Below are 27,638 nucleotides of genomic sequence, written 5' to 3'. Positions count from 1 at the left end.
GCGGGATCTCCACTCGACGCCCACCCGAAACGCGGCTATTGCTGATATCAAACACATAATTAATTTTTCGTTTCATGTGCATTGATTTTCTGTCGACGGCCACTCTGGGTTCAGTCCATCGCCATGGGGATACACTACAGGGGGGTCACCTTGCAAGCTTGAACCTTCACCTCGTGTGACTTGGAGTTCGTCCTGTCACTCTCACAGGACATAGTCACACCCATTATCGCACCTTACATTTAGCATTTTATTTCTTGGTTGTCAGCAGCCACACATCAGTCTGACAGATTTACAAACACTGCTGGCAGTTGTGTGTTCCTGTCTTACTATCCCATTGTCCGTGTGTTTGCATGTCTGTTTAATGCCTGTCTGCAATTCTCTGGATTAAACGAACCACGCAGAGGACAGCCTATAAAGTCTTGAGTTACACATGAACAATAGAAACTAAGAGCCAGGGCAATGTTACACAGAGATGAAATGTTTACGAGACAAAACTGTGGTTGGAGACAACACTGCGCTAAAAGCCAAACAACATTATCGCCATCTACCCCAACCTCGAAACTCTGGGTGTCCTTGCTTCCCCTCTCACCTTCCTGCATGAATATTGCACGTCACGTGCATTGCTTTCAGAGAATCTAGGTTTAAAATTTCAAGAAACTAACGATCGAGCAAAAAAGATTGCTGCAGTTTTATTATAAAATCAGAACAATAGGAGGCGAGTGACAGCAAGGACTCCCCCCAAAGTGTATATCATGACATGCGGATTTCGGAGAAAGCGGGAAAACGAAAGAGGATGAAAGTTTCTTTTGTAAATAACCAAATGGTGAACGCTCTGGCAGGTTCGATACTCGTGTGTGAAACAGTCAACTCAGCTGTTAGGAATGGATACCTGGGTTGGGGGAGGTAAGGTATCGAGGAAGAGAAAATAAAAAAATGCCTCGTTTTAGTAGTTAACTGGAAAAAAATCGTCTGTCAGCAGTCCAGTAATACAAGTTCGTGATCCAACACTTCCTATAAGTGTCCGGCCCTCTCCCTCCCCTGGTCACGTGTACAGGCGATGCTGTGACCGCCTCGTTTTCGCTCGTTGACATGGCATGAGATGGTGAGGGGAGGGGTTGGGGGCGGTGGAAATCATTACTCCGGGCTCCTCACCCAAGCAGACGGCCGGGTAATCGCCGCAATTTTGCCCTGCTCCGTTCCAGTGGCCTGTGGCCGGATACGACCGCATCAAAGCAAAATGGTCTCTTTCCAGTCTATTGTCTTGATGCCATTTTAATTTCCCGCCTCTTCCTCTATTTCCCCTATTTCCATTCACTTCCCTTGCTTCTCCTTCCCCTTCTCCCCCACCCCATCGTTTCCTCGGGTATCGGACAGCATCGAATCTCTCCCATCGCCGGTAAGGGGCCTGAAGAACGAGGCACTCGTGTTTGGAGCTTGACTGCCTGACATTACCTAAGCTTGGAAGCTAATTATGGGTGAGATGCTGTAATGACTGCTCCCTTTATTTCCCCCAACTTTGCAGTGGAATATGGTGGCAAGGTGGGGTGGGCACCCGCCCCTTCAAAAACGAAAATCGGAGGAGGAAGAATGTAAACGTCTTTCACTGTTAGCATGGAGTTTGCCCCCACCAACTCCTCCCACCCCTAAAAAAACCGAAAAAAACGAACAAAAACTAATCATCTTCCTATGCAACAGTTTTGTAACCATTTTCAAACCTCAGATCACAATCACTGTGTCAAGCTATCCTATCATGGGTTTAAACAGAAAAAACAATAATCTCTTACTTTCTCTCGACATCTGTTTTCCTAGAATATTATTTACAAGCTTCAAACTAATGCCTTTATTAGCTTCAGCTGCTGGTTTTTCTTCTGAGAGCTTAGTTGTGGTTGGTAACAGCTGCACTGACCAGTAGAAGAGCTCATCGCTCGAATTATCGCCGTGTTAGTGGATAAGTGAAGTCTGTCTTTACTTCTCTCAACTCGTTTGTCCATTAGCTCAATGCTATTATTTATTATCAAAAACCTCTTTTTTTTCTTAGAATAGAAACATCCCCGTGAAGCTTTAAGAATAAATGACTGGGAGTCCATCTTTGATCGAGCTCCCAACATCCGCAAAGATCGATAACTGTAATTTCCGCCCGATCTTAACTGACTGCTATTCCATCTCCTCCATCTGACACAGTAACTGAAATATGGTACAGGGAGGAGTCTGCTGGAGATTTTTATTTCGCTTTCTCGTTATTATGCTCTTTATATTCAAGCTGTGGGGTTTTTTCCAGGTGTTTCTCGGTCAGAAGTATGGCTACCGGCCAATCCCGACTCACATACCTGCTGCTGAGTTCGAACTGCTTCGAGAGTGTGCGAAGAATGTACAAGATGAACTGGAGCTGCTCGATGCTTGGTACAAAAAAGATATGAACACCGTGCCTCCTGTTTATGTCCTGCAGCCCATCTCTTCTATTCTCAGCAACTTTAACAACAAGGTCTGACCCATGAGCAAGAATCTGTTTTTTCAGTCTCTGATTAACTCTTTCCAGTCTTTTTCCTTTGACTCAACTTCATCTGCTGTGGTAGACGATTAAAAATCCATCGTTCATTATTATCTATTGATATAGATATCAATAAAAGCTAGGAATGAAATATAGTTTGCATCGCAAATTAATGTTTGGAAACTTATTGAACATGTTATTTTAAGTCAATCCCCAAGCATACATTCTGTATACCGATACAGTGTCACAGGATTCACCTCTCAAGTAACACTTACAGGCAGATGTTAATGATACAAGGAGTGTATTGCTGGAATATTGACATCAGTGACCTTAACTAAAATAGAAGAAATGAACTGCACTGATGTCAGGTCAGGTATTCAACGAGGTGACCACATAAAATATGGACTGACGAGTGATATAGTGAACATTGACAATGGGTGTTCACAGAATGGTAAACTGACCACTTTCTTTATCTAGCCACGTGTGAGGTGATGGATGAGTCATCAGCTATAAAAGTCTTCTTCTTTTTCTTCCTTCTTCTTCTTATAGAAACCATAAATTGTTTCTGAACTTATGCAATATTTTTTTACAGAGACATCAGCGGTTGATGGAGCACGACCAGAACATGTGGTGGGACACACTGAGCCGGCTCCAGCGCATCATCCGCAAATCTGCACAAGTTCTCTTCCTGGCCAAGAAGCTGGACCGTGATCAGATGCACAACTATTTTATGTCGGGTGAGTTCGTTGGTGGTCAGTAGGATAGAAACGAGCAGAAAAACTCTCGGCTACCATGACACTTTTTCTCATTAGTCTTTGAACATCTTTGTTCGTGATTGCTTTTCAGTCAAATCATGTGCATGTAACTCTTCATCAATAATTACATTGTGCATGATGTAGAAGACATAACAAAATAGAATGGTTTTTTTTTTTTTTTTGGTGGGAGGCACATCATATTTTATTCTCAGGTAGTGCTCAGTGTCTAAATAGAAATTTATAAATAAAATTCTTTTTGCTCTTGGAAAGGTTTTTCCTGTCTTACATATTGATTGTCCCTTGTGTAGTGTATATTTGTCACTCTTATTTTCCTGAGCTATTTTTGTATCCTCTAGAAGTTCTCAGACTTGTGAATGTATTGTAGACATAGGCCTAAAGTCGACTCTTTTAAGTTTCACATTATCTACCCTTGCCCATAGTAACTGAGCGCGAGGTGGAGCGAGGGATACTCAAGGCAAAGAACACGGAGGACCACTGTCTGGCCTACATCAGAGACATCTCCAACATTAACATCACGTTGCTGCGCATGGCGTGCAAGTTCGTCGACGTTGCTGCCAAGTCCGTCGACAACGAGGCACAAAAGCTGCTGAAGGTAAGCCACAGAGCTACTGGTCAAAAGTGCTTCAATTATACTGGCTACAAAAAAATCTGTCACCTGTATTCTTCTCTGGAGAAATGGGTTACAATTGTCATGATTTTTTTTTTTTGCTATGTTTTTGAAAGAGTTTGTCTCAATCGATGTCCTCATGTGCTGAAAGAACCTAAACACAAACTCTCCTCACTGCCCTCAAAAACCCGTTATTATATTGCCCTCCTCCATCTTATCCACTGACGCCTTTGTCCTGTTCCAGTCTCTGAGGGACGACAGGCTACCCAAGAAGCTGGTTGCGAGCAACATCGCCCGCTTCTCCGTGGAGTGGTCGGGCAAAGAAGGCATCGACAACGAGTCCCACCGCGAGTACTTCGACTCCTTCTGCGACAAGTTCTACACTGACGTCACGCGGCTTATTGACCGCGCCATGGCCAAGCACGTGAAGCTCGCCAACGACCCCGTGTACAACGAGCCGCTGCAGCACCTGCACGCATGTCGCAACCACTGCCAAGCTTTTCAGGTAAATTAATCATGACTTGGCGAGGAATAACTTCAGGTGAGGTTTTTTGACACTTCTTTGCATCTCTCTCAGAAAATGAAAATAAACACAGTGGCTGTTGATGGAGAAGTGGTCAGAAGCAGCACGCCATTGCTCGGGAGGCATGCCTCTCTGATCACGCACTGTTACTCTCGTGCAAGAGCGTGAAAGTCAACGAACTTTGATCCCGTGTAATGAGGCATTGCCACTGGTTTCAAAGGAGACAAGATTCACTGGTTATAAACCTTCGTACTCTCAAGTGTAAAGCATGCGAAAGTCCATGTATTTTACATGACATGCTAAAAGCTACTTTTATTATCGAGAGGCAATATGTATTAAAAATACACTGTATAGGCATGCGATCATTTCAACTGATAGTGATAAAAATTTCTTCGACAAAAACGAGATGAAAGGAAATACTAAATAATCAATGCAACAAAAGGATCGTCTTTCTGATAAGTAAAATCTCTATTTTAATTTTTTAAAAAGTTCACATTCCATTACTATACGTATGTTAGCTCTGGTCCTCGAAATCATGTTGCTGACATTTTTTGAGAAATAAATCTCGCCATCATTAATTTCCAGTCTGTCTCTTGCCTCCTCGTAGGAGCGGTCCGGTGGCGCAACGGTTAGCGCTGTTAGCGCCTGTCACCAATACAGTGAAGGTTGGCTGCCCTGAGTTCATTTCTCGTCTCGGGCAAGCTGATCTTTCTCTGCACGTGGGATCTGTTTACAGGGCTGGCTGCTTGCCGTAATATAGCCTTAGCTGCTGACACGGCGTAAAACATCAACCCCCCCCCCCCTTGCCTCCTCGTATGATTTATATTAATTTTCATCTGTCGCCAGTTGACAACTTTTATTTACAAGGTCTGTCTTAAAAGTAATTGAACTGGTGTCACAAACAATTTATTCCAAACAACAAACTACATGGTTTCCATTCAAAGTGATTCCCTTTGAGTCTAATACATTATTCAACCTTCCTTGCCTAGTTTGTAAACACTGCTGGGAATATTTATCTGGGATGTCTCTTGGTTCTGTCTTTACGATCTTCTTGATGGCTTCCACGCCTTCAAAGCGGGTCCCTTCTATGAGTCCCTTTAGTTTAGTAAGGGGTATCAACATCAGGTAAATGCGGAGGTTGTTCTCGTACAGTGATGATCTTCTAATCCAGGAACTGCCGGATGCTCAGAGTGTTGAGAGCAATTGTAGTGAGGCATCCACGATTTGTCCTGCCACAACTCTCGTCCAGTGGTGCATAGAAGCATAGACCCCGTAAGCCTATTAGCACGGTTCTTTCTTACAGAATACTGGAAATGCTCATGAAATGCTTTACTCCCAGGGTCGCGAAGACGTAGTTCATCAGATTCGGGACTATGTGCTGGGAACGTGCAGAAAGCCTCTTGTCCTCTACGGGCTCAGTGGCTGTGGCAAGACGTCTCTGATGGCCAAGGCGGCAAGCCAGGTAATACTCTCTCACCCTTATCTTGTCTTTGTTTATTTTATGTATACTTGTGCACAGTTTGAACATTTCACATAATGTATTCTGAAGTACCTCTTTTGTTCCTTTTTTACTTTGTTTTTCACTACTCCAATAATTTTTTTTCTTGTAAGTTTGTAAGCAATAAACGGATAATGCTACTAGGCAGAGAGAGAGGCTCTGTTCATGCTCAACACAAGATGAAATAAAAGGTAGTCGTTTGTGGGTGAGAATAGAGTATCTTAATGTCAGTTAATAAAAATTAATTTATTGACGAACACTTGGTGTGTTGTCCCTATCCACTGATATCCTCGTTACAGATTTCTTTTTGTTCGAGCGACCTAAAATCCTTTGTTCTGTCTGCATGAAATAATAGATGTATATGGTGGTTTAAATATGCAAAAAATTACTTGGTTATGTCAAAGTATACGTAGTGTATGACTTATGTCTTACTTTAGCTTATGTTTTCCTTTGGAGTCTTGAAAAGCTGTCAAGCGTTCACCTGACCAAGCTCTGTTGCAGGTCTCGACATGGCTAAGTGACAAAGTTGTGATGGCGCTCAGGTTCCTGGGTACCACGCCCGGAAGTTCCACCATTGTGCCCATGCTGACTAGTTTATGCACCCAATTATCTGTCGTCTACGAGCAGCCAATCGAAAACATTCCAGAAGAACTTTGTCCTTTGATTCAGTACTTCAAAAAGCTTCTTACATTCCCTACAGAAGCCAAGCCTTTGGTTTTGTTCTTGGACTCCCTGGATCAGCTTTCTGGGACAGAAGGGGCGCATCAGTTGACCTGGTTTCCAGTTCACCTTCCGGATTGTGTCAAGGTTATCGCGTCCACCCTGCCAAACTATTATGCTCTCTTGGACACTCTCAAGTTTATGATCGAGGATGAGAGCAATTTTATTCAGGTAAGTTGTCTGCATTTATTAGGACAAGACTAAGGTTATTTTTTCTTTACGTACATACTTTAAATTTTTAAAAATTTTAATTTATTTTTTTGAGCGCTATGGTATCGAATCTTTATTATTCTGGTTTAGGTATTTTTATGTTATACAGACTTCGTGGCATTTTGCTGACAGGTTTTGCCTCTAGGCGAGAACCTAAGTTCGACAATCATACAAGCATGGCTCAAGAACGAGAACCGCGCCGTCACTACTGAGCAGTGGGCTATAGTGAACGAGGCTATCTCTAAGTGCAGTTTCCCGCTATTCGTCAAGCTCGTCTTTGACGAGATCTGCCGGTGGAGGTCGTACACCAAGCCGTCGCAGACCGTGCTGGCCTTCACCATCCACGAGACGATCCTCAGACTATTTGAGCGAATAGAACTGCAGCACGGTAGGAGAAGACTACCCGTCCTCCTCTTGCCTAGTCTGCTCGATGTCTTTGACATTCTTTTCAAACTTTTGCTTAAAATTGTAAATATTGTTTCTCTCAGTTTTAATTGTTTATCTTTATAGTTGTCCATACCACGAACTCCTTGCGTCACAGCTGTCCGTATCACGAGCTCATGGCGTGACAGCTGTCCGTATCACGTGCTTTAGCGTGACAGCTGTCAGTACCACGTGGTCTAGCGTCACAGCTGTCCGCATCACGTGCTCTAGCTTGACAGTTGCTGGTGTATTTGCGGCAGGCAGGACGCTGGTGGCGCACGCTCTGGGGTACATCACGGCCTCCAAGGATGGCGTGTCGGAGCCGGAGCTGGAGGACCTGCTGTCTCTGGACGACAAGGTGCTCAACGACGTGTACCAGTATCACCTGCCCCCCGTGCGCCGCATCCCTCCTCTGCTCTGGACCCGCATCCGCAACGACCTGCCCAAGTACCTCAGTGAGCGGGAAGCCGGCGGGGTCAATGTCATCGGATGGTAAGCCACAGCAAAGGGCCCATTTCCACTTCACATCTCTAATTTTAAACACTTGTATGTATTTAGATAACCAGCGAACAAAGGACTATTTCATGCTTATCTATATACCACCTTTCTCATCAAACCTTTACCATCTAGCTACCGAATACATCTCACATATGTTGTTAGTGATAAAAGCTGTGTTTGATAACATCATCTAAGGTGCATTGTGTACACACCCTGTCTTGTATCAAAGGTATCATCGCCAGTTTATCGACGCCGCCAGAGAGCGCTACTTCAGGAACCTCAACTTTGCCAGCGGCATCCACTCCAACATCAGCGAGTATTTCCTGGGCCTGTGGGGAGGAGGCTCTCCAAAACCGTTTGAGTACTCTGAGCTTCAGCGACAGCGATTCCACCTGATAGACACGAAGGGTGAAGAGGATCGAAAGGTCAGATTCGGTCTTAAAGATTTTTGCACGACACCGTCAATTCATAGGAACTCAGCCGGTCACGTGGCAAAAAGGCTGCAAACACACAAGGCAGACATTTTCACCTCAGTAGCGTGACACCGTCATGTGACAGAAAAAAAAAAGAGAACAAAGTTGGGGAGGAGATCACAAAAATCTGACTTCCGTTAATGTATGCACGAATTGAATTAAAAATCACCAGAGTACACTTCTGCATTGTAGATGTATAGATAATTATGCTTAAGCAATCGTACATTTATTTAAGTAAATATTTATATACTGGGTTGTCGGAAAAGTCATGACACATTTCTGCAACACATGATGCTAATGTGTGTACTGTCAGCCATTGGACAGTTTGAACGAATCCATCATCAAAAACATGGAACATTATGTCATGTCTTTCCGACAACCCGATATCTATCGATATATATATATATATGTAACATATAGACTGTGTCCAAGCGCGGTTAGTCAAAGCTGACTTACTTTTTTGGTGGTTTAAAATCTTAGTCGCTCAGAAAATCTTTGAAAATCTTCGCTCATTATGTCGCTGATCAAAGGTTCCTCCTCAACCAGTGGAGTTTCTGGACCCTGAGGGGCGAGTTATCCGGTACAACCTGAGAAAACTGAGTGAAATGCCATACCACCTCACTCGCTCGCATCGATACGAGGACTTGTACGAAAAGGTATTATCAACGACCCTTGAGAGACGTTCTTGTCGCTTCCATGTGTGATCATCTTACCTCTTCGCATGTATTGGAAAACAAAAAAGAGAAGGAAATAATGTTTAAGAGATCTGTAGTTATGTGAAAAATTTGCCTTGAAAAGAAAAAAAATATTCACAAGTATTTTATTTTACTACATTAATGCGTAGTTATAACAGTGACTTTGCTTCTGTAGCTGATGAATGTCTAGACGTATGTTTTTCTGACTGGCTTATGTCCCATGTAAGGTGGTGTTTAACTACGAGTGGATACATGCCAAACTGGCCTCCATGCCCCTGCAGTCCATGTTGGGTGACTTCGAGGACATGCTGGAGCACGTGTACGACAAGGACGTTCGCCTCATTGCTGACGCCATTCGCCTGTCCGGTTCCATCCTGTCCCACTACCCGGACATGCTGGGTCCGCAGATCACGGGAAGACTACTGCCTTTCTATGGGCAGAACCCGAAGATTCGATCCCTAATTCAGCAGTGTGACTCCGACGGCCTACGCCACTGTGCCTTTGTATCGGCCTACCACTGCCTTCATACGCCTAGTGGGCCTCTGCAGTACTCCCTGGAGGGCCACCAGTTCGCACCCTTCGGGATAGCAACGACATCCGACGGCAACCACTTGGTGTCGGTGTCGAACAAGGTGATAGTCTGGGACCTCAGCACCGGTGAGGTATCTCGGACGATCACTCCTGGTATCGAGGGTATTATGCAGAACTTGTCAATCTCCCCCAACGACAAATACGCTGTCAGCTACACCAACAACAACCAGATTGTCGTCGCCTCCTTGCACACTGGCGACGCCTTCGTCATCAAGCCTGCTATGGATTCCGGTGATGCCATCAAGGGCACCAGCGTATCCAACACTCATGTCGTCCTCTGGAGCAACAAAGGGTGGCAGCTTTACACAGTGGAGGGAGAATTTCAGTCTCGACACGAATCTGAGCTGAAGATGCCCCTCATCGACGTGACACTTGACGACGAAGGGAAAAACTTTCTGATAGTGAAGACCAATGCTGAGGACGAGGATGATGACGGAATGGCCTTAGAGGTGCAGGACAAGTCCATCGAGCCGTTCGAGTTCCACAGCGCGATCGCCATCAGCAGAGGGCGCAAGCTGCTGTACACGTGCATCGAGATCAGCGACAACGACGTGGCTGTGTACAAGCGGGACGACTCTGTGTGGAAGTATGATAGGACTCTGGGCGACAACAAGGACCTCATCTTCGCACTGGCTTTGTCTGATGATGAAACCTTCCTTGTTGCTACGGTTGCTCTTGGCTACAAATTGTGGGACTTAAAGACCGACAAAATGAGGGATCTGAAACTTCCATCCGGGGTGCGAAATATACCTACCAGGAATCAACTCACTACGCCACTCGGTTTTACAAAGGTTAGTTGTAAAAATTCAGTTAATACAAGAAGCAGCATGGAAAACTTATAAAGCCAATAGCTTTTTGTAAAAAAAATAAACTTTCTTATTAGAACAAAATTAAATTTCAATAGATCTTAGCGAAATAAAAAGCTGATCAACTTAAACGTTTTCAAATGGGAAAATCAAATATTTCATATGCAGCTGTAAAAAGAAAATGTGTCCTGAGCTGCTTCTAAGCCACAATATCTGACTGCTTTTCCGGATTCTAATTACGAAGCTGCCCTCAATTCACGTTTTAAAGTACTCTTGGCTCGTCTTCATCTCACACTACATGTTTGTTTAAATGCAGGGAAACGAGTTCTTGGTGGCGGGTGTCCGCAAGAACCTGTACGTGTGGGACGTGAAGCAGGGGAACATGGTCAAGACGCTGGACGCTCACTTCGGTCGCATCATTGCACTCAGCTCCGTCACCAACAGCCGCAACGTCGTCATCTCATCCTCCATGGACAAGACTATCAACGTTTGGAACTTCGACAAGATCCTGGAGGAGGTGCACCCTCTGGACCGCATGGAGAAACCCATCGAGACCGTGGCTCTGGCCCCGGAGTCGTCCCTCTGCGTCACCACCACGCGCAACATGACGGCAGTGTGGGACCTCAGGACAGGTCGCCTGGTGAAGACGTTCGTTAGCAACTCGCGCTCGGCGATCGTCTCTCAGGCCGTCATCACGTGCAGCGGGCAGTACGTGCTGTCGGCGGAGCCGCCGTCGCTGCTGGTGTGGGAGATGGGAAAGGACATGCCGGTGCTGAGCGTGTCGCTAGGGGACATCCAGCAGATAATGTTAAACGAAGACGACACCAAGGCCATCGTGGTCAGCAAGCTACCAGGTTCAAAGGGCAAGTGCTGCTGTCTGACCGTGCCGTCTGGCGCCGAGGTCTACAAGTTCGAGTACAGCTTCAAGCGCTTTGTCACAGCAACCCTCACGCGAGACGGTTTGTTTTTGGCGGTTCCCGCCTGCGACAAGAGCGGCGATGTGCTGGGCGTCTACCACGCGAAGACCGGCACGCTGCTGTACAACCTGCAACTGAAGTACAACAACTATCGGGAGTACACGCAGGTAGTAGCCATGCCGCACGACCCACACCAGGTGGCTCTGATCGACGAAGAGAAAGGCAACATCCTGGACCTGAAGAAAAAGACGTTGGTGAGGTCGGTGCCGCGCTGGAATGGCGTAAGCGCTTCTAACGGCAAGAAAGGGATCTTCGCTCCCTCTAGAGGTGGTCTGGAAATCATCGACCTCAAGTCCGGTAAGACGACCAAGACGCTCATCCCGAGAATCGCCGAGGGCGTCTTCCACGTCAAAGTCTTCTTCACCAGTAATGACAAACACGTCATCTATTACCACAGCGGTCACCGCACCGTGCGCCTCTTTCGCGCCAGCGACGGCAAGATGCTGGCCAACTACAAGGCCAGTGCCGAGGTCAGGGCCATCGTCTGCAACATGGAAGGCACCGCAGTCGTGCTCGGCGCCGTCGATGGCTCACTGACCACCTTAGCTATCGTAGATCCCGAGGCCGAGGACCACGAAGAGCTCATCAACAGTTTGCCCAGCCGCGCCTTGGCGGCGCCCGATGGCAGCAAGACCCACGCCAACGGCGAGGCGCTGGGCGCCAAGCAAGTGGTCGGCACCGCGGCGCAAGCAGCAAGGTTTGTCGTAAAAACGCGCGGAACGCAGCACTCGCGAGCCTGTGTCCTATCCTGATCACGTGACACGTCCCCATCCCCCCGTCCCAGCGGCCTGCACACTCAGGGACGCTAGAAACGTTTCCCGGTCGCGCCTGCGCGGTGCTATAGTCAATAAACTAAAGTGAAATGTGGTTGAGGATGCTTTTCTCACCTGGCGATTGGCTAGGTAGTGTGTGGTGGCAATCTCATGTCTGCGGTCCTCACAGGTGCGCACAAGTTCATGTCATTGATTACAGGTGGCTGTTAGTCTGTCTACCCTTTCCTTTGCATATCTTTTGTAGGCAGCAGAATAGCAACACCCGCGATTTTTAGCCCTTTCCCTACCTCCCACGCCATACTGGTGGGCTGCTACCTAAAGGTTTGCTGTTTTCTAGAGTTTTTCATTGTTTTGTTCAGCTTTTGTTTTAGTTGATATATTGTAGACGCTGCTTTGACAAGAGGCAAGAGCTATCAAATAGTGAAACTAGTAGACATCTGGCGTTTCTTTGAACTTTCTAGGGCTTTCCCAAAGGTAAAAGAATCCACTATTTGTTTAAAGCTAAACTGCATCTGACCAGTTTCACGCATGTGGTTAATGAGATTTTATGTTTTGGGTTGAATATTCAAAGTGCAAGGGAAAAAAATTCAAGACTTCTCTAACAGTTTCTTACAGCTCTAATCTGAAACACATAAAATGTCTCTCCCTTAGTTTATGTCCTTACACAATAAACAATAATTTTCGAATCATGTCAAACAAAAGATCATTAGTAATGTGGTGAGCTTTGTGATCTGTTCGTCTGATGACGGGAATTGACTTTACCCATCTTGAAAGGTCTTAATTTCCGCCGATCAAACAATGTATGCAAACAATTTTAACAATTTCTCCTGTTGTTCCACAGCTGACGTGTTCACTGCGGTCCTGCTCTGGGCGAGCTCGAGTGGCTCAACATAACCTTCGTAGTCTGCATTGTCGAAGGGATGTAGAACAGAGTATTCAGCAGGTCATGGAACAATGCACTTAGCACTTCATGCTTCACTGACAAGACTCAGCCAATGTCCAGTGTTTTGTGCTTTCTATACGGCTTGTAATCTTTGCTGAAGTGTCATGTCAAAAATTCAAAATACCTTAACTGTCTTTTGTTTATATCCCGCTCCACACACATGCACAATAATCCCAAATATTGTTTTAAAAATGCGCTTGAGCAAAAGCAAGCATTTTATGTGTTTATCGGGCTTAACACAGTTTATCGGGTGTAAACATCCGCTTATCATAGTTTATCATATTTTTTCCTTGTGCAAACCTTTTTTTCTGAACATTGTCGAGTGCCGCCAATCACGTCCCCAAAGAAGGAAACGCTGGGAAACCACACTCGAACCTTGTCAAGAACAGAATTTTTCTTTTGAATAAAAATATTCCACATATCTTACTGCCATGAAGTAAATGGTACCCGGGATATTTATTTCTTCTGCCAGTTTGTTCTTTGCTTTAACTAGTGGTAGTTGTTATGTACTGTGAAACAGTATGGACCAGCACTAGTTCAACTGTCGTCTCAGTAAATAGCTCAGCTCTGGAAAAAAAGGTCACCTTATCTGCTTTTGCTGTTGTAGTGTGGTTATTTTGTTGTCATTGACTTCGCTTGTAACTTTCTTGCTGATGTGGAAGTTAGTCGACATGCTCCTCATGCTTGTACGTGGAAGGTCAGCAAATATACAACGCCTCTTCTTCTTCTTCTTATCGTTCTCCTATTTTATTGTTATCGCACTTGGAGGCCAGCTTTCATGATGAAGCTAGCAGTCATCTGCAAACCATCCACCTGTCCGTACAGCTGGGTGTCGAGAGGTTTCGGCGACGACCAGACCTCCGCCCTCAGTTCCTGGAGGAGCCTACACTCCTGTAGATATGTAATATACAAAGTTGATGAAAGTGTTTTCAGTGCCCATACTCATATTTTGGTTCTGCCTAAGGAAAATCCTAATATTCTGTTGCATGACACTTGAAAACAGGAGTAAGTAAAATGTTATTAAAAACTTTGTAGTGAATATACTGTCTTCGTGTTTCGTCACACCGATGGCAAAGACATGCCTGATGACAGATGGACCACATAAAGTGAATCTATCAAACAGTTGTAGTGTCTGGATTATCCTGTAAAATGTGTATTTTCTCGGTGTAGTTTGGCCAAAGACGGCCAAAGTTCATACGATTATGCAATGTCTATAGACATAGTGAATGATTACTTGTGAAACTAAGACGTGCCTCTCCTGAACTTGAAAGGGGGAAGTAACACGTCTGTGAAATGACGACATGTGTCACTAGGTTGTGAAAGTAAGAAGTCGCATATTTGTGAAATGACGACATGTGTCACTTTGTTTTGAAAATAAGCAGTGTCACTTTCTTACCAAACTGAACTAAGACAAAGGATTTCTAGAGGAAAGATGACCTAGTCCTCTCAAAAATATAAACAAAATACAACTAAAATATTCAGAGACTGCCGCAATAGCTAAGCCTCCCACACATTTCAGTGCATTTTCTTGACTTTTCTTGACCTTTCGACCCCTTTAGCACAGCTTTGTTTCTGTATTTTTGCAGTTTTGTCCACTAATTGAAAGTTATATTTTAAATCATTAACACAGAAAAAAAAATGTGACATTGCCTGATTTCCTTGATAATCTACACTCAACTCGTCGCCTTTTTCATCTACAGCCTCCTCCCTCTCCATCCATCAGTCCGTCCAACCTTGTCCAACAAGATCATCGTGAAACAAAATCCAGATTTCCGACCATCATGCACAAGCCTTAGCATCCAATAAATTTGGAGAGCTTCCTGAGTAGTACTCTCGCCGCTGTCACGATTCGAGTGCAAAACGTACACCAGCCGCAAATCCTTCCTCGCGAAACGCACGCGCAGTCGATGCCAGTCACGTTCCACACAAACTGTGGAAAACGTTTGCGTGACTTCTCACCAGGAGAACCGCGGTCCGCCATTAGCCGCCAGGAACTCTCAGTATCCGAGTGAAACCAATAGCAAACACGGGTGGAAATGCCACTCCGGGAATGAAGTGATAATAAGGGGCAATGCAAATCTTCGTCCAACATGGTCATCTGATATTGCTTGTTGTTATTTCTAACTTATGTATTGCAAGATTGGTGACAGTTGGTTGCCATGAGACACAGAGATAGAGGAAACTTTCAGGCTGATGATCTCTGTCTCTAACATAGGGTATGCCACCTTTTCTGTCAGCTCTTCAAAGCAAATGCGCTGGTTGCATCCCTTAGTCCTGGTTCATAATCCTTGGCCTGCATGGATTATCTTCTCGCATCAAAACTAATATTCAGTTGAAGCCCATCATTCCCATCCAAATTATAATCGTCATGACATGCAATAATTTTCAGACTTGTCAACATCGAATGGTGACAGTAGCAGTCGATGTGTTGTCCATATGTTGTCTCCAACTGGCTATCATATTCAAATACATGTCCACTTGCTAGATGACCGCCCGTTAGTACAGGTGCACTTGATGGAAACGGCTTCTTCTCGCACTTGCAAGCTCTAAACATATTGGTGTGTCCCAAGTGGACCAATGATATAGTAATGAGTGTTTTACATGTCCTATGACCACACGACATTAAAAAATTTAAATGGTGAAACAATGGAACTATCTCCCTTTCCATATCCGCCGCCTTCCTACAAATAAATCTTGTAAATGTGCACTGAAAACACAAATATTCCTGAAACATTTCTCCTAGCTCCTGTGTCATATCCTCTCTTCTTTTTTCGCTTATTGCCACTTCTATGCTCGACTTCCTTTTGCAAAATCATTATACTCTCAGTCCGTGTTACTTGGTTTTTCTGCATTTTCTTTATTCATTGTTTATTCATCGTTGGCATTGTTGTTTATTCTCCCGTAGTTTATGTGTTGTTTGCTTGTTCTTCACCCCTCATATGTTGTCTATGTCTCGTTCTTGTTCTAAGAGCATGCTCCTTACGAATGTCAGTATGCGCTCTACAAAATTTTGCATTTATTATTATTATTATTACTATTATATCACTTTTAATGAGTTTATTCTACCGTATAAAACTGTGGAAGTAAGTTCATCTGTCTACCTAACCGACCGTCCTTTGACACAAGTAAAGAAAGATTTAGCTTGGATGTGCCGCCAACTTCTCCATTTTTGTTTCTGAAAGAAGAATGTCAGTTGTGTCGGCATAGATAATTCTTCTCTGTCAGATAATCATTTGTTTTAATTTGTCTGAAGCAGCTTAACTAATTCGTACATATATAAGATGAAAGATTTTCCCCTACTCTTTGTTCCTTCCACTTTTCTTAGAGTTTTATCAACAACAGCTTGTACAAACGCACACACAGGCAAACACACAAACCCTTTGTTTCTCAAAAATAGAGAGAAAGTGTCGGTGCTGTAAATGCGAACTTTCCAGATGGTTTCCATTATTTTCTACTGGTTTGATATTCTCGAAGTGTTCAAATTGTGTACATCTGATTTTTAATTGTAATGTTGATTAGTTTTCATGAAGCACTATAAATGAAGTTTAAATCTCTTAATAAAAAAAGTTACAGTATGTTTACCAAATTTTTTCTAATAATGTTATACATGCATAGTAGTATTTTCAACATTGAGCTCCAGTAATTATCGGGTTCAGCGAAAGACTTTTATTAGGGATTAATCGACGATAATAAAGCAAAGATTATTTCTTGGGCAGACTTCTGGCATCATGAGTCAGGTCTTCTTTGGTTGCAAACTCCTACAGAAGTAGTTACATATATGTCAGAAGACAAGATTGTATTTATGTACCTAGACAATGTGATATGACTGTTTGTTGACAATATTTCATGTTTGCACTTAGACGATGCTAAAGTGATGTCAGATCTTTACTACTGAAACTGTTGTTGATAGCTACACAGTTTTTTCTGTATTGCATATTTTTGTCTACAGACAACTAACTTAAAATGATTTACAAGATATTGTGCATTCACAAAGGTATGAAACTTTTTCACTTTCATTTGCCTTCTTCATTTGTTTTCTGACCTCGTTCCGTCCATGTGTATGTAAATACGGAGGTAAACTGTTATCAAGTCCACCATAATTATCACAGCGCAATATTAGATTGTAGAAAATGGAGGATATGAGACTTGAATGTGATTGATGCTACTGGTGTTACACTCGACATTCATGTCATCCCCCCTTTAGGTATCCAGCTTGGTCTAGAAATGTTTCTACTTGACTCTCTTTAAAATGTTTCTGTGTCCCACTCGTGTTTATCATTCTGTTTACTTTGTGTGTATGTGTATTATGTAGACAATGTATGAACTATGTACGATATTGAATATGGACATTCTTTGGTGCATAGCATGCATGATGCTTCATGTTCCCTCACTAAACTATTGTCCACCTGAGTAATTGTGAGCAGTTAGAGAAACATGCAAAGCACAAGCTTCCTGAAGAAATGTTTTCGTAATTAGCAAAAGGCAATAACTCTGTAACTGATGTATGTCTTCGTAATAAGTTGACTGCATTTTTGCAAGTGCAAAATAACTTTGTGGGAATTTGACAACTACCGTATTATATATACTACTTGTGATTATGAGAATGCACTCATAACGGTAAATAAATTAGACGGAAAAAAGTTGTGTTGTTTACAATTTTTCTGGTAACAAATGGCAAAGAGGAATGACTTGTTTGCATCTGTGTCAGCTTTGCTTTTGATTGTTTACCTTGGCACAAAATAGAAAAGTTCATACATCTTTATAATGGCTAAATATACGAATAAATTTCACACACACAAGCAAATATAAAAACAACAACAACAACAAAGCAGTCAAACACAGATGTCGAAGCAATTATACGAAAAGATTTCCATCAGATGCCCACACAACAAATAATAATGAGTCTGGTTAACACTTTATTGAACATATGACATGCCATTTAAACCAACCATCATGTATTGTAAGCATTTTTGAAGAGCTCTTGTGGCAGCTTCTAAAAAAATTCGCTTCATGTCCGAAGGCACAGCTTTCCTGACTTTTACAGTAGCTTTGGGAACATTATTCATGGCACCGAGAATTAAAAAAAAAATATCGCTGAAAGTCTATAATTTTTTAAATTTATACTCTTGTTTGCAGCAACCTTGATTGAGAACACTGCTCCAAGTAAACTTAGGCGACAAGCCTCCGAAAACGAAATTTTGGGGAACTGAAAAGATGCAGATGTGGAAACAGTAATAACAGAGATCAGAGGATACGAACTTCAATAATACACAGGACCTTAGCTCCAAACAGCAAAATAGACAAGATAAATAATTATATGCTGTCGCTAAACAGACAGCAATAATAATAATAGTAATCATCATCATCATCATCATCATCATCATCATCATCATCATCATCATCATCATCATCATCACCACCACCTTTCCTAATCATCGTTAGAAGTGGAAATTTTAAAAGCCTGCCTCACAGTGTTTGACGAAGTCAAATTAACTTTGGGAAAGTGGTAAAGATCTAGTCATCCAGGACACAACAAAGACTGGATTTGAAAGAATAGAAATAAAATGAAAGCTGATGAAAAATATATCCTAATAACTGATTGCATTGACATGACCTAGCAATCACAACATTGTAAACATCCTCTCAGGGTCTTGTGATTTTTCCAGGTGTGTGAATTCGATGAATTTGTCACCTGTACAAAATTCGTTCAAACCAGTGCTGTTTATTTGTTTAGAAACCAGGATTTACATAATATTTAGGTTTCAGTTAAAGATCCATCGGGGTGTGATTTTTCTAATTGCTGGATAAATATCAGTGCAAGAATCTGTGAGAATCCCCGCTTTTGTTCAGGGGTGTCTATAAAGTCTGTGTGCAATTTAAAATAGTTTTAAGCTTCTACCATAGGAATAAACTGTAAAATAAAGGACTAAAAAGAATAAGTACTTTTTTTTTTGGTTCTTGTTAATTTTCAATATATCCACCAAAACTGCTAATACAATAGGTCATACCTCTGTAGTTCTTGGAAAACATTTTTAAGTAAATACACCAGCAATTACATCAGTTATCCTAATTTGCAAGTCTTCTAAAGATCGATGTTTTGTTGAATTAGTTTTCACCTGTCCTTATAAAACATCTTATGGATTCAAATCTGTAGAATTTATGGACACCCTGTAAAAGTATTACCATGATTAGAGGCTACACTCGTAAGGTTACCTTTGTACACAACTTTGCCTAATTAACACACGGTCCCCGTCTAATTAACAAGGGTCCTATTTATGCCTAATTAATAAGCGGTTCCAAATATACCTAATTAACCAGCTCTTACACTTGCTGAAGCTTTGACGAGTTGAAAATGTGTCCATATACCTGTGTGTGTTGCTGGCTTTTATCATTTTATGGTGGTATTTAAAGGTCTGTACCTTAAGAACCGAAGAGATGGTATTTACCCATGATTTGACAAATAACATTTAGTTTACAGCTTAACGAGTACTGAAGAAATAAATTTCCCCCACCAGACCTTTAACTAATTATTTTTCTTCTAATCTCTCGCATCACGTCCACTTCCTTTCGAGTTATTCTTGATGATAAAAGTCACACTCTCCATTTCTTTAAGAGATATATTCCATCATCTCCATAACGAAATGCTGGTTGAAAGGTATGTCAAAAACGATACAAATTCTGGAGGGTTTTTTTTTTTTACAAATTAAGGAGGAGATAGCATGATGCCATAAACAGGGGAAAAAATCTCAGAAAAGCAACGTTATCGAATGATCCACCATGTGGTTTGATAACTGTTTTTTTGAATGAGCACTGCGCAGTTTAGAACAGTAAGCACACAAATAACTATAACTCCCACTCACGCCTCCGTACACACGCACGCAGGCACACACTTTCGAGAGCGCATGCGCACACACACACACAAAGAGCGAGCCATTGGAACACGAGCTCACATCGGTGGTTGCCATCCATACCGTTGTCGAGGTCGTGCTAAATGTTAAGCTGATTTGAATATGAATCGACGCTTACAGTTGCAAGAAATAGTATTGTAATTAGCTTGACCAAATATGCTTTGTAAATTATTGGTTTCCTTTTTCTTTTCTTTTTATTTATTTATTTCTTGCAAAGGGCTCGCATCAAGTGACCTAATTTTAAAGTCTTGCAGCATATCCTAATAAGGTCTTGCCTAATCAGCGAGCTCACTTTTGTCACATCGTGATAAAGTAGCTCTTGACCTTTAGGAGGAAATGCCCGTATCTCTCACACACACACACACATTTACACACTTTAACGCAAACGTACCAAGTCCGTTCGTCCAACAGCTCATTTTTTCTAATACCTTAACACATCGTCGAGCTATACTAAGCTAAACCGCGACTACACACACACACACACACACACACACACACACACACACACACACACACACACACACACACACACACACACACACACACACATTCATTTATACATCTAAAAGAAAATAGGGGGTTATTAAAATTGTTTTAAAAAAAAGAATAAAATATACACGATAAAACTTTCGAAGCAGGTACTATCGGAATTTTTTCAGCCTCGCATCTTATGACCATAAATGCCTTCTAGAAATCGTAAAGTCCTAAGCGCGGGCTACATTTCATGTCGATTCTGTAACCCACGAAGATGTCCGTCCCCTCGGTCCTCTCTGTTCTGCTGTGCACGTGCATAAACCCTCAACATCCGGGACCTTAGAGTCTGTCAAGCCACCATCGAGAGCAGGACACTTGAGGGTTTGACCGTCCTGGACGTAATAGGTTCGACATAAAATCCAATCCCGGGGCTAGTTTCACAAAGTGTCCATAAAAATCAAAACCGTTCTCAATATCCAAATTTAGAAACTTTTTTGCAAAAATAACTCCTAAGCAATTTAGATGAAAAATGTGTTGACGGTAATGAAAATCTGGTTTAAACAGTTGTACTTCATTTAAAATATTAGTTTTTCTTTAAGTTCTAATATTGTGTTGTGCATTGTGTTTATTGTGCGTATGGCCTAAACGTGTTTAAAATTTATAAATGTGCTGTGCAACTGGCCTCTAGTTTGACCGCTGCACTTCACTGTCAGTAGTTACAGTAACACCTGTTAGGATGGTGTTAGCAATTGATATTTGTCAGTCAAGAAGATGAAGCGAAATTTATTAACGTGATTCCAGCAGCAGATGTAACGAGTTACACGACATAACAGATGTAACGAATGACATGACATTACAGATGTAATGAGTGACCTGACATAACATGATATCCTACAAGAGGTCATAAAAATCGACAGTTTTACAAATGGGTTGAAAGGTGTGTCCTGCACATGGATATTGCACGGGCATGCTGACATAAGAATTGTACACACATATTCAAAAGTAGCATTGTCAAAATATGGCCAAATTGCACTGACGGTCTCGAATAACATAGACACATACCTCAATAGTCACGTGTTCTATCTGACCAGACTCCATTCATGAGCTTTTTCTTGATTTTCATTTGAAATATGTACAGTAATAGGCATTGGTAATCTCTATCAAAAAAAAAACGTACGTAGAAGCTCTTACTCTTCGAACATTTTAAAGAACGAGACATAAATTATGTATTTTGCTTATGCACGACTGGATACTGTACTGATGGCATAATCAATCCACAACATGTTGGAAGCTTCTATTATCACGCTGTCAATCATACAACAAAGTGGCACTTAAAGCTAGTCAATTAAAATCGGGTTTGTTCTCAGCCCTCGTTAATAATTCACATTTTTCTCTTTTGTTTCAAAAAAAGCAAAAATACCTGAAAAATCATACGTATCAGGTAGGTTAAAACAGGACATACCACACCACAAATAAATTTTACTTAATAAGCTCTAAACAAATGTTTCGACTGATATTATCTATAAAGCTGCTGCACAACAGCCAAGAAAGCCAAGCTGAAGCAAGGCACAGTTTCATAAACAAGCCTACTGTTGTCTCAGACATGTTAGTTGTTGTTTCTAGCCTCTTATCCTAAGTTAATGATGCTTAAAGCTGTCTGCATTATATTTACAGAAAAATATTGAAACTGATCCATGAGAGGATCGTCGTCGAGGACAACGTTAAGAATGACTTCAACATCCCACCTCCTCGCGGGATCTGTTCTACGTATCACATTAAGCCCAGTCTTTGCCTTGACCATTTCTTACAACCAACCAATATTAATATAGTAATTTAGGTTTGTATTCTGAAAACAAACCTAGCAATCAGTTGTGTGCCTTTTACTCCTGCGAAGACTTCTACTAGAATCGTGGAATAGCCACCCACTGCTTCTCTAGATATATTTCAGGTGATAAAATGTTATATACATCTAGTTTCTCAATGGCATAACAATATTTAGAGCGGTCTCTCTATATTTGTCTACATGTACATCCACTAATAGTATATCTTTCACATTCTCTTCCAATCATCGATGACATCTCTCTCTGTCACACACACATACAGCAACTCAGTCTTTTCTTTTGTACATACAAGGGAAAAATTCAGTTTCTAGCTAAAGATAAAGCTTCTCCTTGCGGTTAGAAGGCTAGAGAACTTTATATGGTTTATCAGGTTTGGGACAAGTCATTTGGAAGGTGAGCCCAACACTTTTTCTGCCAGATTTGATTTCCCAAATAATTCATGTACACATCTGTGTTTGGATGAAGTTTTCTAGTCGAAAGACCGGATAAGCCTCGACCCGGGAACCCTCTGTTGCAAAAATCGAGCGAAATAACAGCAAAATCCGACTTTAACATTACAATGAGGGAACTCAGGTTTTCCACTTTATATTCAACCTTATTAGAATTTAATCCACTATTTCAGTACTAATTTATGATTTCTTCATTTTATACATATTATTAATTAAGCTGACGTGTATGGGGCGAAGATAAATGTCTTTCTCACATTTATCTTTTTGTTGTAGTACATACATATAACATACACGCCCTTGAGCATTACAACGGTGATTAAAGAGGGACGTCGACTGAAGTGAGATTCGCGCTGAGTAGTTGAAGCCCTTTGGACAGTTAGACATTGAAAGGTATAAAGCATAAACACGATAAGCATACTTTCTTAATTAAAAAGTCATCGATGTTTCGGAAAGAAACTGTAATGTTCAGTCTTGTTAAAGGAATCTGTGAAATGTAGCAAGTGCAAGCTCTTGTACGCCTTTAAGTTTGGTTGTAGTCTGAGACCTGTCTCTCTCTTGATGATGTCTGTTGTTTCGCAGTCTAGTGGGGGACAATTTTTGTAGATTCTCTATCACAATTAAAAAAAGTTTCTGACACATTTGTGAACAGTGTCTGTCAGTTTATGTACTTTGAACGACAATTTGTAGTAGTGTGTGTTTATTTATATTATGCCTCACTGACTACTAAGCATGTCTTCGTGAAGACGAGAAAATTCAGTCAGGGGTAGAAATCACACCCTGGTGGCACCAAAGGCATTGCATGTCTTTCTTTTTTTCTCATCCTTCTCCTCAGTCTTTTATCTTATACATAAAAACACATGCATAATATGTGTGTTTTTCTTTGTGTGGTGCATACATATGCAAGTAAGTACTGTCCGTCAGCCAGAGTGCATGGTTCCTCTGGACCAAGACTTCAGTCAGTCGGGACTTTCTCTCTGACGGATGCTTTACACGGGCAATATTTCGGTACTCTAGCAGCTACAAATATATTCTCCCCCTTCTCCGATTTTTCATTTATTTGCACGTGCAGAGATAGCGTCAGCAGGACCGTGATGGGTTATCTACCCTTCGGCGCTAGCCGACGCAGAGTTGTCTCTCTCTCGCCCCTACCCGGCATGAAGGATGAGGGCGCCTCGGCAGTAGACACGAACCACATGCCGCTCTCTCCGTCTGCGGAATGATAAGAAGCAGCAGTATCTGCCTACCTTTTCTGCACAGCAGCCACCCCATAGCGTGGTGCCTGAAAGACATGGGCTTTTTATTATGAATTAAATGATCTGCTCCATTCAGCAACCCTCTCCTCCTCCGCTCCCTCCTCGACCGTCCTTCAGCAACTTATCTTTCAACGGAAAATACTTTATCTGTTACCAACGTCCCCAGAAGTTAACGTGAAACGTCCACGGGGATAATTTTCCACCATATTAGTTTCTGTTCGGAGGGGAAGCGCCGATCCCAGTCAGGGCCGATAACGCCTCCATCATGTATGAAATCGTTCTCAGAAAATTACAGTTTCATCAGTCTTGTCTATCTTTTTGGCAGCTGCTAAGTGACCTGTTGCACCCATGCTTCTGCACTAAAATTTTTTGCACTTTTTGTGTTTTTATTTTATTTAATTGAATTTTTTTTTTTTGTCTGACGCTGTGCCTTAGTTTGCATTAACCTTGTTGAAGCGCTCCAAAGCATGTTCCCCAGGTTGTCGAAGGGATGTGGTGTTGACGCACTGGAATGCAACCGGAGCATCAGCGGCAGAGAAGAAACCCATCATGAGGGTCAGCAAAGTGTTCGCAGGAATTTTGATGAAGATATTAGCATGCCTTCCTAGTTAACCGTCTCTCCAAAGTCGCCCCACAAAAGTCAAAAGAAGAGGTTTCGTACATACAGACTGATGTATTTGTCCACGGTTTGTTTGATGTAGAAAGAACCTCGTGCCAGTGTAGACAGACACCGATGTCCTAAAAGGTCAATGTCTCGGCAGATGTACCCCGAACCGGACGTGGGTAGACATATCGTTTGGCTAGCAGTCTTTTTGCCATATTTGGCTAGAGGATGGCAGAGTCGGCGCTTGGTGAACTGTATCGGTATGAAAGTACTCATGCCAGGGTAGACAGAAGGACTCGGCGCCTCGAGTGGGTGTCGGTACACACAGCATTGCTGGCCAGATGGCCAACGACAAAACTTTGGAGATAGGAAGATGATTTTGACATCGAGAGTTAAGCCAGAAAACAGTGCTGACTACCGGTGGTATAGTCTCAGCGATAGAATGCGCTCTTGACAGTCGCCATTTGTTTTTACATTTTTTTTTCTGGTTACTCAAAACGCGCACGGGCTCTGACCTTCTAGTTGGAGAAGCCCAAGCAGAAGACGTGCGCAAACATGAGTTTAGAAGTCCCTGCCGGCGTTTCGTTTTCCATTGCGAAGATCAGGAGCCATCACTGCAGGAGAAACTGGAGGGCAAGAGCGAGTTGTTTCCCCTGCCGTGCTAGGCGCAACCACATCTCTCCACTTTCATGTTCTGCAACAGCTGGAAGACGATGTTGCCGCTCTGGTCAAAGTACAGAAGGGGCAGCGGCGACATCTTGGAAGGCGTGCAACACGATCCACCTTCCTGCGCTTGCGATGAGATCCACGAGTATGGAGTCTGGTTCTGCAACGTCATGCGGCACTCGCCTGAGCAGTAGTCAGCCTCCACGTGGGTGGGGGCGATCACCCAGTCCCACCCGAACTCCGCGAAGCTGACGGTGAGCGGGTAGCGGCAGCAGCGATGCTCGGTGGAGTTCTCCGAGCACTTGAGCGCGTCGCTCCGCTTCTGTCGTCGGTTCTCGTCGTCTGTCAGTTTGATGTCCAGCACGGGCTCCTGCAACATGCAAATCGGACAATGTGACAAGTGTTGTTTGTCGGATGAATGAACTAAACTGCGTTAATACTTAACCTATCTAGTAAGTACTACCGCTTTGTAGGAAAGTTGCAAAAGATAAAAAAGCTGATTATTCTTACTTTCTTCTCGTTCCGGTTTTTTTATTGCTTTTGTTGATTTTTTAAAACTTTTATCCATTCTTTATTTTTATTTTTTTTAAAGAAGCAGAGCAGAAAAGGTGAGAAGTTAAGTAAAAATTAACATCTAGTTCAGCTTGTGACACAAACGGTGATTCTACTACAGGAAAAATACTCTACAGACATTTTTAAATGTCGTTAGGAGGAATGAGATTGAAATTTGCGGACCTGGCGGAAAATTGTTAACACCAGTAGCCTGCTCGTGTTCGCCTCCAATACGGGTGCCAAGCTAACCGAAAATGTGCTTCAGTACGTGCAGCTCTGATATTTAAATAAAAGTTCTCATGATAACGTGTCATTAGTACAGATGATCTGTTGTCGCTAACATACTCTCCATTTGCATCACAAATGAGACTCCCGTTTCTGGTATTTTCCTTCAGTAATCGTGCGCCACTCACGTCCTGTCCATGTCTCCATCGTGTCTTCAGACGTTTTTTGAAAGGTATCTTTTCAGAAACTAGGTTTCTGCTTTTATACACGTTTCAGTCAATAGTTTTTGTATATTGTGAACTTTTGATGGAAGGGAATTAGTATTGGGGTGGTTCTGCTCTTCTGCGTGATTTGCTTTGCAGCAAGACTCTTAAGCATTTCAAACGGGTTGGTCTCCAAAAGTGCATCTGTTTCGCTAGAGCCGCCATTTTGCTAAGAAACAGAGGTTGTGACTTTTTGACCTAACTGATAATTCTACGACATGACAATCTTACTGTTCTACTTTGATATCGGTGGAATACTTTCTATGAATCAGTCTCACACCGGAATGTCGAGGACTTAGAAAGTGGGGTGCGGGTAACGGAACCCAACGCGCGCGCGGGTATGTGCATGTACGTGTGAAGGGTCGTGCATAAGTGCACATGGGTCCACATTTGTGTTGCAGGTGTGCATGTTAATGATGCCGACTAATTAGGGCTCGGGTCCACGCATGCTAACATGGATTCAAAAGATTTCAGAGTGTGTGAATTTGCATACAGATGCACTGCTTGTCGCAGGCCCTGCAGAATATTGTTAACCTCTCTTTCTTTCTCTGCTTCTAACAAACCTGGTGAGGTCAGTAAAGAGCAAGTTAATTTGCTTATCTGAGAGTTGAGGAAGTATGTACTTAGTATTTTCTATTGGATGCTTCATTAAAATTACTTTGAGTGTTACAGAATTGCGGTGGGGAATTGAGGATAGGTACCTGACTCATTAGATGGTTGGGGAAGGTGAGACATATAGTGAGAGGAGACCTTGTTGCCCTCACTTAAAGCTGGCTACGAGAAAAGTGAGAACCTCACTCCCCAACGACTGACAAAAGGTATACTGACAAAACATATACTTTACCGGCACAAATATATGTTTGGCTGTTCACACCAGCGAGTGTTAGTCTTTGCAATTGCTGCTTTTGCTGGTATGTGTGGTGGGGAAGGGAGTAGGTGAAAGACGGATAAGAGTGTGTGGAGGGAGAAAAAGACAGAGATGGAAAAGACAAAGATTAAAGAATTTTTTAGGTTACCACAGACACCTATTCAAAAATGTTTTAGAGACCTTTGCAGATTTCTCTCTAGGTACGGCAAAGCTTTCACACGATAGCCATACAAAATGTAAAATATTACGTTGACTTTAATGGGATTCTAAAGGCAAAATAAAACTGCTTAGAATGGCGTAAAGAGTAGATAAATTTGAATCTCGTCTATTTATATGTGTGTTCATGTGGAAAACGTTGAAGGTTTTTAGTAGAATGTTGTGTTTAATAAGAGAAATGACACGGGACTCTTTTTTTGCTTCCACGAAGTCTCGTTCTCCGTCACGTGACCCTATGACGTATGGTTTCCATAGTGACAACCATGCCTCGAGAATGTGCTGCACCCGATTGCCACGAAAAGATGGAAAAGATTAAAA

At 42.5% G+C, this 27,638-nt stretch overlaps 2 protein-coding genes across 5 annotated transcripts in view; one reads left to right on the top strand and one right to left on the bottom strand.

The window, feature by feature from the left end:
* The window catches only part of LOC112564913 (NACHT and WD repeat domain-containing protein 2-like), a 28,567-nt gene extending 10,935 nt beyond the window's left edge, over positions 1-17,632 (top strand). For 2 of the 3 annotated variants that reach the window (XM_025240023.1, XM_025240024.1), the window contains exons 5-16: positions 2,279-2,482; positions 3,081-3,225; positions 3,684-3,856; positions 4,116-4,376; positions 5,734-5,856; positions 6,394-6,783; positions 6,955-7,210; positions 7,506-7,737; positions 7,973-8,168; positions 8,747-8,872; positions 9,139-10,293; positions 10,625-17,632. In XM_025240023.1, the coding sequence (XP_025095808.1) occupies positions 2,279-2,482; positions 3,081-3,225; positions 3,684-3,856; positions 4,116-4,376; positions 5,734-5,856; positions 6,394-6,783; positions 6,955-7,210; positions 7,506-7,737; positions 7,973-8,168; positions 8,747-8,872; positions 9,139-10,293; positions 10,625-12,037 (4,674 nt within the window). In that variant the 3' untranslated portion in view covers positions 12,038-17,632. The remainder of the gene's footprint in view (positions 1-2,278; positions 2,483-3,080; positions 3,226-3,683; positions 3,857-4,115; positions 4,377-5,733; positions 5,857-6,393; positions 6,784-6,954; positions 7,211-7,505; positions 7,738-7,972; positions 8,169-8,746; positions 8,873-9,138; positions 10,294-10,624) is intronic. The other variant, XM_025240025.1, reaches the window with a different exon arrangement.
* A 272-nt stretch (positions 17,633-17,904) lies between these two features.
* The window catches only part of LOC112564296 (growth/differentiation factor 8-like), a 30,964-nt gene continuing 21,230 nt past the window's right edge, over positions 17,905-27,638 (bottom strand). For both annotated transcript variants that reach the window (XM_025239004.1, XM_025239006.1), the window contains exon 4: positions 17,905-25,566. In XM_025239004.1, the coding sequence (XP_025094789.1) occupies positions 25,192-25,566 (375 nt within the window). In that variant the 3' untranslated portion in view covers positions 17,905-25,191. The remainder of the gene's footprint in view (positions 25,567-27,638) is intronic.

Source organism: Pomacea canaliculata, linkage group LG5 (assembly GCF_003073045.1).
Source record: "Pomacea canaliculata isolate SZHN2017 linkage group LG5, ASM307304v1, whole genome shotgun sequence".
NCBI lineage: Eukaryota > Metazoa > Mollusca > Gastropoda > Architaenioglossa > Ampullariidae > Pomacea > Pomacea canaliculata.
This window is presented reverse-complemented; position numbering and strand designations above follow the sequence as displayed.